At 47.0% G+C, this 9,904-nt stretch overlaps 1 protein-coding gene across 1 annotated transcript; it reads right to left on the bottom strand.

Moving 5' to 3' along the window:
• Positions 1–2,077: 2,077 nt before the first annotated feature.
• On the bottom strand, positions 2,078–9,266 carry AIP (aryl hydrocarbon receptor interacting protein). The gene is made up of 6 exons (XM_033159732.1): positions 9,056–9,266; positions 5,564–5,743; positions 4,335–4,523; positions 3,777–3,953; positions 3,251–3,392; positions 2,078–2,751 (listed from the first exon to the last, which is right to left on the bottom strand). Exons 1-6 carry the CDS (start codon positions 9,152–9,154, stop codon positions 2,546–2,548), a joined length of 993 nt encoding a protein of 330 aa, XP_033015623.1. The 5' UTR covers positions 9,155–9,266; the 3' UTR covers positions 2,078–2,545.
• Between the last annotated feature and the right edge of the window lie 638 nt (positions 9,267–9,904).

Below are 9,904 nucleotides of genomic sequence, written 5' to 3'. Positions count from 1 at the left end.
TGTAGCATGAGACTCAAAGCTGACCAACAAAGCCCTACCTCCTCCAAATATAGATATGGTCCAGAAAAAAGCAGAACAACCTTTGTAGCTCAAAGACAGACAACATACAATAATCTAACATTAAAAAACATAAGCAAAAGCATTTTCTTGCAGTACTTTGTGGTGGAGAGGAAACTTTATTGTACAACTCTGAATTCTACTGGTGGTTATTTAGATGACCGTTACTGAGCACAATCTACTGCCAAGTTCACCAGTGCAAGAGCCGCTGAACTGAATGGGAGCCGCACAGAAATAATAGATTGTGCCAACTGTGGCGTTCGATCCCACATTCTCTGTTCACCCACTTTATCCCTAGGGGCATGTGCTAGGCTAAATATACATTGGGTAGCAAATTTTAAAGCCACAGAAGGATGAACAAAGTGTTCCTTTCTGCTTGGTTCATGACATTTCAATTTTGTATGGTGTTCAAGTGCATGTAATATCAGGACAACAATGGGCTGCCCTCTGGAGTAGAAGTTGCGAGTGTGCAGGCACACAGTACTTTGAAAAAAGCAAGGTGCCTTTTCCCCATGGGACACCTCGACAGCTTCAGTTGTTAATCCAGCTATACACACCGCGCTATGCACACTGGTGCTGAAAACGGTCTGGAGAGGGATCTGCACTGTGTACAGATGCGTACTGAAGAGAGACAGCACAGACCAGCAAAACAGAATAAACTGATCTGCAAGGAAAAGTAACTGGGAAGATGTAAAAAAAATTAAAATCATACATTATTATTGGCTCTGTAGATGTATTTGGTAGGAACACAATCCAATTTGAACTGGGTAGGTAAATGGTATCTCCCACTTTTAGGGCCGGTTTCACAGTCCAGGCAAAGACTGCAATCACATTCACCATACAACAGGGAATCAAGGCATTGTAAGAGCCCATTTGGGTTGGGGCAAAGATCCTTCCTCACGGAAGAATGCCCTGAACAAGTGTTCTTTATATCCTATAAGTCTTTCAGTGAATCTGACTGTCTTTGATTCAGTTTCTGAAATAATTACAGGGAAAAAGCTGCTTATGACGGCATGTCCACCCATAATCTTTTCCTACACAGAAGGAAGGGGAAAACACTCTCTGAGCCTTTGACAATGATCCCCTTAACTGTTGGCTGCTGCTATACTCACAGGGAAAGTTGGTGCTTATGAGGCACTGCCCTCCTGGTGTGCCCTTGGCCTTAGGTAAGTCACTGGTGCCAACAATTACCTGTGTTGCTTTATGTGGCTTAGACGTTTCAGAAGGTGGCAACAGTCACCCTTAATCAAAGTCACCCTTGGAGTTTCAGAATATTCTGCACAGTATATTGCTCAAATATATACATTCTAGCAGGGGCTGGTTGGCTGGCGAGGCCTGTTGCTGTGCTGCATCAGTTTGGAATATTTGCCACTGGGGGCACCAAGAAACAACATGCACAGGACTCCTCTCTCTCTTTAGTCATGTACTAAAGGCCCAAAGAAATGAAGACTTCTTCATTTTAGCAGAAAAAACTGAAACTGCCTCTTCCTCCAACCAGCTAAAAAGCACCAGGAACACGAAGTAACGTTGAAAGCAGCCATTACATCAAGTAACAGGGAAGCTGGCATTTGGCAGAGCCTCCTAGATCGCAAAGCAGCACAGGGTACCACATGTCTATGGTTGACCTATCACACCACAACACACTTTTAACTAAAGAAGCCAAGGGTTTCCAACACAACAACCACAGTGCAGTAGGTGCAGTCTCTCTTTTTCCTTTAAAAAGACCTGCTGGACGGAGCATCCAATGGTTTGGTTCCTTCTTACTCAGCAATACAGACACCACATAAGCTTCCCTCACAAAGGGAGATGCATTTGGATCCTGGGGCATCATCCCACACAGCCAGGAACCAGAAAAGGGCAACCTCACCTCATAACCTGCACACTAGCCAGGATGGACTGAGTACAAGCGCAAACACATGCACTACTGCACACAGAGGGCATGGCAAGGAGGAATGGCGCTCAAAGGGGAACTGATCACCTTCATGCAACTCTCACCACAAATGGCCCATTCAGCCTGCCCTGCTCCCTAACAGCAGGAGGGGATGGCGGGATGGAAAGGAAGCCTTGGCCCACAACACAAAGCAAACCTCACAGTATCTCCTGGCAGCTCTCACACAAGCAAAGTTTCTCTCTTCATGAGCAACACAGGAAAAGGCACCGTGTGCAATGGAACAGGGTAAAGGGTCACTTGGAGGGATAACATAAAGAGGCTCACACCTAATCTGGCAGACACATTCCTCTTTGGCCTGGGAAATCAGAAAGCCTTCCCTTCCCTCTCCCTCTTCCCTTTGGCAAATACTGCTATTTGCACAGAGGCAACATACTTTGCTGACAAAAAAGGGCGGCTCCCCCAATATCTGTGCAAAGGGGAGGGCCACACTAGCCCTGAGCCAAGGAGTCGCATGGTCCATTGGTGCTGCCTGGCCCTAGGGCGCTGACAGCAAAGCCTCAGCTGTCCCAAGTGGGACAGCAGCAGGCGGCATCGTGGCTACTGGGAGAATATGCCTTTGAAACGGACCTTGTCCTCATCTTCTTTCTGACGTAAGCGGGTCTCCAGGCTACGCAGCTCCCGGGCGACCACAGGGCCCAACGACGGATCCAGCTGCAAGACCTTGGCAAAGTCAGCCTGCGCTTCGGTTGCATTCCAAACAGCAGCATGGGCCTTGGCTCGCTTGAAGTAGGCTTTGACGTTATCTGCGGGGAGAGCCAGCACCTGAGTAATGCAGGCAGGCTCCGTACACTGACCACACCCACCCAGTGGTCTATTCCACTTTCAACCAGGGCACAATACAAAGCTCCCCCCTCAACCCCAGTTACATGCAAGGACTCTCTTATTTATTTAAAATGACACATATCACACCTTTCCCCCTAGGTGGTGCACCAGGGTTCTCCCCTTCTCATTTTATCTTCACAACCCTGTGAGGTTGGATAGGCTAGGAGACAGTGACTAGCATAGCACAAGGTCACCCAGTGAGCTTCATGTCTGAGAGATTTGCACCCTGGTCTCCCAGGTCCTAGTCCAACACGTTAACCACTATACCATGCTGGCTCTCTAAAACCACAGGAGGTCTCCTCTGCCCCCACATGCAGTCCCTCGCAACACAAAGTTAGATTAATTGAATCCCACAACTCCCTATTTTCAGAGCTGCTTCCCAGTCCCCACTAGGGCACGGTGTGGCCAGCAAAACCGTACCTTCATATTTGTTGAGAATAGAGGAGCAGTGATCCAGCACCTCGTAATACTCCTCGTTCAGCAGCTTACACTGGCAGTAATTCAGCAGCAAAGGGGTAATTTGTTGGTCCAGCTGGATCCAATCTGGGGATCCGGGCTGCTCCTGGGGTACAGGACAAGGAAAGGAGTGTGAGGCACAGCTGGAGGATTTCAAGGGTTCCCCAACATATGAGAACAGAGGTGCCATGATGGCTGGGCAGCACAACCAAGGGCCCTGTTGACTGAAAAGGAGTGGCCTCCTGGAAGCTCTGCCATCAGAGCAGACCTTATGGAATGAAAGGCAGGGGAAGAACTGCGCTGGAAGCAGGGCTGCCCTTTATGCGGTGCCAACCCTGGATATCAATCCACAACTCACACCTGCCTCTGCAGCATGATGCAAGGGAAGTGGGATCATTGCTACACCCGGAGCTGACCCACCCTCTTAGCACAAACATGTAGACAAAAGTGAAGCTGCACTAGGGAGTGAGGAAGACGCGCCTTCAGTCACCTTCATCTGCAGGTTCTTGAGGCAAGCGATGGCATCGTAGTACTTGGCAGCTGCCTCCTGCACTTTGCCTTCCTTGTAGAGCTCATTGCCTTCCTGGTGGATCAGGGGCACGGCCTTCACTTTCTCGTCATCTGACATGGCCCAAGGATCTTGCCGGTATGTGCCAGGAACTTCCACCTAAGTGAGGCACAAAGGCAGCAGGCTGGGTTAGATAGCAGGGGCAATGTGAGCACTCTAAGAGCCTGTCTGACTGTGTGCCTTCCACATTCCAGGGTACAGGTAAGGGAAAAAAAAACAGTCTTTGGTGAGATTTATGAAACTGGGGGGAAGTGAGATAATAGGAGGGTTCTCAGTAGAGAAAAGCTAGCAAAATCACCTCATGTATTTAGCCGAGTAAATAAAAGTGGAGACCAAGACAGATATGTTGGGAATCAGCTTTCTCCTCCCTTTTTGCACATCCATACACCCACATACAGGAGAAACTCCCAAATACACAAGAGAGCCATCACTCTGCTGATTCTGACTGTCCCAGAGGACCTCACCTTTCCTTCCCCTCACCTTGAGCATCTCAATGGCAAAGATGAGGGGCTGGGGGTTCTGCTGTAGCTCATCAAGGTCTGGGTAACCCAGGGAGTGATGCTCATGCATCTGAGCAATGCCACAGCAATGCCGTTGTCCCTCCAGAGGATCTTTCCCAGCTGCAATGTTCCTCAAGCTCTTTGACACCATTGGGTACAAGACCACATGCTGGAGAGAAAGAAAGAAAAGATCAGGCATAGTTATTCTTGCTAGGGAAAAAGAACCTCTCCCAGGGAATACCATCACGCCAAAAGATACAAGATACATATTTTTGCACGTGCTGAAATGGTGGACTGTCTCTTCAAAAAGAGCAAATCTGGCATTCCATCACCTGTGCCAGGTCCAAATACTTAGTTGTGAGTTGTGGAAGGAGAATCCTGAAAGCTGCAGCCAAGGAAACTCTAATTCTGCACCAAGAAAGCATAATTATGGGTACAATATGTTAGGGAAACTACAGGTGCCAGGGTTAGGGAAGAGGCCTCTCCTGGCCTGGTATGTCTTAGCCACTTCCCACACTAGACCAAGCTAGCTTGCAGCAGAAGTGGGGATTCTGGGTTCAAGTTAAAAATAGGTATATAGAAAGAAGAGTACCTGGATGCCAAGATCCAAGTCTGAGGCAAGTACTGTTTAGTGAGAGAACCCCAGCAGATTTAAAATAGCAGAATATACAGCAAAGCAAAGTGTGGAAAAATAATTTGTTAGACCTTCATAATACACCCTTCCAAGCTCCTTCCAAAGGTTTTCTTACACATTGGGTAAGTTAAAAATGGTTTACTTACTTCAAATGGCTTCATAAAGTTGCACAGACAGTAAAAGTTGGCTAAGTTACAAAGTGGTTAAAGTTTCTAAATTATTTGTATAGGAACTCAAAAGAGTGGTTTTTGAGAGCCATGTGGTCTGAGCTCTTTACATGCTGAGCTTCTCAGGTAGATGTGTGTGGAGGTTAGAATAGGCTTGATGGCCTAAGGGTAAGTGACCTAACTAAGCCTGGCAGGACAGCTTATTCTGTGGTATTAACTCCTTCATGCATTAATTAGACTTAAGAATGTTGGTTGTATGATAGCTCAGTCGGTAGAGCATGAGACTCTTAATCTCAAGGTCATGGGTTTGAGCCCCACTTCCTGCACTGCAGGGGATTGGACTAGATGACCCTCGTGGTCCCTTCCAACTCAACAATTCTATGAGGCTGATTATCCCACAAGGATTACCTTTGTGTCACACAAGAACTCAGCCACCTCTCCCTCTCTCATGGTGTGCAGGATAGTCTCCCAAACAGGCAGCTTGAATTTCTTGCCAATGATTAGCTCCATGGGCTTCCCTCGGGTATGGCTGTCATCCAAGACTCGCTGGTCTGGACTGCAGAGCAGTGTGCGATAGTGGAAGGTCACCTGAAGAGAAAGGGAAGCAGAGTGGTTGGATCAAGGGATTGACGTGGTATTACACCAACTTCTAATACGATGGTGAATAAAGCTTATAGCACAGTACATTGCGCTCACTGTATACAAGTGACAGAGTTAGTGCAATCAAGCTCACAACAGTTTGTAGAAATTTCAGCTTACAGTGGTGCCCCGCTAGACGAATGCCTCGCTAGACGAACGGCATTCGTCTAGCGGAAGCTGCCCCGCAAGACGAAAAAGTCAATGGGGTGCTTCGCAAGACGAAAAATTTTCGTCTTTTTTTTTTTCGTTTAGCGGAGCGCGGCTGTCATTGCCGCTTCGCTAGATGAAAAAACCGCTAGACAAAAAAATTCGTAGAACGAATTATTTTCGTCTAGCGGGGCACCACTGTATTAGCTGTTCCATTCCATGCACTGTAGGAACTGGACCTTTAACATGGTGGTACCTACCCTGTGAAGCTCTCTTTCATGACATCAAGCAGGCACCAACTCTTTCATCTTTTTGGTGCCTATCAAATAACCATCCTTTTCTACAATAAGCTTTTCAAGTGGAGTTCCACCCCCCTGTATCTGTCCTTGATGCACACACACACACGGATGTTGCTAAATCACTTTGGGATTTTATATGGGAAGCATTAAATAAATACAAATTTGATTCTCAACATCCATTTAAATAACTGGTCAAATCAACTGGCAAATAGATATAGCAAGTCCTAGCCCAGGGTTGTAAATAAGCCCAGAAAAATTACCTAGCCTGCAAAAATGTTTATTAGTCAGCTGGGGGTTGCCAAAGAAAGACTGGAGAGTTGCAGTACCAAGCTGGATGCAGAGGAACAGAGCACTCCATTCCATCTTCTGCTAGCCCATTCACTCACCTACATGCAAGTCCTGGCCACCTATGGCTACAACTTAAACACAAGCCTGTACCAGCCCACTCACCATACCATACTTCTATGTGGATGGATTGAGCAGCAGGTCTCACAAGCTACTGGGCCAGAAGAAACTGTTATTCATGAAGCTGTAGGGGAATTATACAGCAAATAAAAATAACTTTTATAAATGTCTCTGCCCCCCCAATTTCTCAGGCAGAGAATAAAGGGGGGAGTTACTGCATTAGGAAATTTAAATGGAGGAAGCCACTTCAGCATCTTATAAGCACAGATCTGCTACTAGCTTAAGGTGGCTTAGGTGGCTTTTATCACAGGAAGCTACTTTATTGCAGATCAGACTATTTGCCCCCTAGTTTAGGGTTGCATGCTCCGACTAGCAGCAGCTGTTCAACAGGGTCTTGGGAAGAGGAGGCCCTTTCCTCCCCCTTCCTAACTGTTCCTTTTAATTGGAGATGCCTGGTGCAGAACCTGCATACAGAGCACCTGTTCTGCTACTCACGTATGGCCCTTCTTAAAGGAATAAAGGTTTCTCTCACGCATACTATGACTGGGAGAAGCAACACACGTCAAGTTTCTTCACTATCGAATTATGCAGATTAATCTGTAAAGTGTTTACTGGTAGCACAGAGGTGGCTTTATCCTATTTTAATGCACATATTCAGTTTACAAGTACCAAGTATGTTCTCACTGCAAATATGATCCCATTTTGAAGGTTGGGGCAGGGCCTCTTGTATCTATTGATGCTTTGGGGAAAGATCCTTGGTGCTTCATTGGCATTGTCAAAGTGCTTGAAGGAAAGTGCTGAACACAAAAGTGAATGACAAGCTACCTATTGGTTGTCACTATTCCTGTTGCACCCCACATGAAAAGATACGAATAGGAATGATTTAAACATGACGCTGGATTCCAAGCTTCCAATCAGATCACGCTTCACCTGTAACTAGCAAAGAAGAAAGGAATCTCGCTGTGCACCACACTTTGTCCACCCCAAAAAGGAAACTGATGTGCATGTAGCCATTTTGTAGATGCACCCCCAAATATAAAACCCAGGAGCCGCACCAATAGTAGCACGATCCCTTGACCCGGAAGCTGCAGTTAGTGCAAAATGCTGTGACATGATTGCTGGCAGAAGTGAGGCCTTGTCGGCATATAACACCTGTGCTGGTTGCAGATTTGTAAGGTTTTACTATTAGTGTAAAAAGCCCTTAACAACTTGGGAGCAGTTTACCTACGAGAATGTGTTACCCTACATGTGCCCACTCAACTGCTTTGATCAGCAGAATTGGCACTACTGCAGGTGTCACAAAATACACATTCTGCATTTGTAAGAACTTGTTTAGTGTGATAGCGCCTACACTTTGGAACTCCCTGCCTATTGACATCAAGCAGGCACATTCACTGTTCTCTTGCTGGTGCCTTCTAAAAGCATTCCTGCTTAAACGAGCTTACCCAGGTGCTTAGAAATTGAGACAATTTTAATGTTTTAGTATTTTAATGTTCATGTATTAATGTAGTTGTACATTGTTCTTGATTTTGCTGGTTTATCTTTTGTAAACAGCTTTTGTGTGTGTGTGTGTTTTACAGTCAAACAGTGTATATATTTTATTAAATAAATAAGACCCCCCCATACTTCCTCCCCTCCCTCCCGGGATTAACCCGTCACATATTTGAAGTGGACTGGAAGCACAGCTTGCAAAATGCACATTTATGGCCGGAGTGGGGAAAGAATCCCTCCATCTCGAAGGCAGGAACAAATCAGCCTCGAGTTAGCAAAATTCTGGATGTATTAAAGTGTGCGCAACGAACTCAACAGGTGCGTATAGTTAAAGCTATGGTTTTCCCAGTAGTAATGTATGGAAGTGAGAGCTGGACCATAAAGAAGACTGATCGCCAAAGAATTGATGCTTTTGAATTATGGTGCTGGAGGAGACTCTTGAGAGTCCCATGGACTGCAAAAAGATCAAACTTATCCATCCTTAAAGAAATCAGCCCTGAGTTCTCACTGGAAGGACAGATCCTGAAGTTGAGGCTCCAGTACTTTGGCCACCTCATGAGAAGAGAAGACTCCCTAGAAAAGACCCTGATGTTGGCAAAGATGGAGGGCACAAGGAGAAGGGGACGACAGAGGATGAGATGGTTGGACAGTGTTCTTGAAGCGACTGGCATGAGTTTGGCCAAACTGCGGGAGGCAGTGAAAGATAGGGGTGCCTGGCGTGCTCTGGTCCATGGGGTCACGAAGAGACCGACACGACTGAACAACAACGAACTCAACTCGCAAACCCCGCACCCCACTATCTTCCCTGCGCACGCGTATTTTAGCCTCCCCGTGCGTCATCGCCGCTAGCTTGCGCATGCGCGTTTCTCCGGCCCCGTCCCGTTATTTACCTCAGCACCGAGAAACCATCCTCTCTCACCTTGGTACCATCCTGGTAATCTGGTAGGGGCCCTCGGCCTTCCTGCACCAACCGCTTCTGGATGCCATCCGCCCGGAGCTGCGCGACCTGGTCCGCCATGATGGCTCCTCGCCCGAGTTTTGCTTCGAGGCAACCTTCGTGTGTCTCCGTAGCTTACGGATGAGCCGCCGAAGCTCCCTTCGGCGGATGCCGGATGTCGTCGGTTATTTCCGTATCCGGCTTCGGACGCGTCGGGCGGCAGCCGAAGTCTTTCGGAATGACTCGGGCTCAGCCTCGGCCGGCTATACTTATTGTAAACAGCGGGACGGGCGGCGCTGCGTTGCGCGGATCTGGGCTCTCAACTCCTGTCCCAAGTAGCGTCCTGAGCCCATTCTGCGCCTGCGCGATTTTCTTTGCGTGCCTGTTGCGTCTCCCGAATCTGCGGGGGATCTCCTTGCATTCGTACATAGTTATGGAGTCTGCAGACTTTAAAATACCGTACTGCACAAACCTTTTCTTCAGTCAGGCAGAAGAGGAAGCATCGAACGCCGAGCCATTTTTAAACTAACTTAGCCGCGTCCACCACTGACTTCAGTCGGACACTAGTAGGCTTACTGCCCAAAAACCCATTGTAAATATGAAATAAATTCTAATATGTTTAACATGCAATTTTCAGTAGCGTTTAAAATGCACAAGTCGTGTTTCAATAACGTAGTAGTAGTTGCATACTGCTAATCGGCTGATGTAATACAAAAATTGTTAATACTGCCTACAGTGGGAATCGAACAGCAGAGCAACGTTACACACAAAATCTCAACATACTGAGCTAACTTGCTAATACCAAGGTTGCGGGTTTGAATGATCCCGGTA

This window comes from Lacerta agilis, chromosome 1 (genome assembly GCF_009819535.1).
Source record: "Lacerta agilis isolate rLacAgi1 chromosome 1, rLacAgi1.pri, whole genome shotgun sequence".
Taxonomy (NCBI): Eukaryota; Metazoa; Chordata; class Lepidosauria; order Squamata; family Lacertidae; genus Lacerta; species Lacerta agilis.
Note: the sequence above shows the minus strand (reverse complement) of the source record. Positions and strands in the feature narration are given on the sequence as shown.

Bases quoted from the DNA above. Each gene is read 5' to 3' on its own strand.
- AIP (XM_033159732.1), bottom strand. From the start codon at position 9,154: ATGGCGGACCAGGTCGCGCAGCTCCGGGCGGATGGCATCCAGAAGCGG. The intron at 3,393-3,776 runs GTGACTGAAGGC...CCTGTACCCCAG, and splicing joins TCAAGAACCTGCAGATGAAG to GAGCAGCCCGGATCCCCAGA. The intron at 2,752-3,250 runs GTACGGTTTTGC...CTCTCCCCGCAG, and splicing joins TATTCTCAACAAATATGAAG to ATAACGTCAAAGCCTACTTC.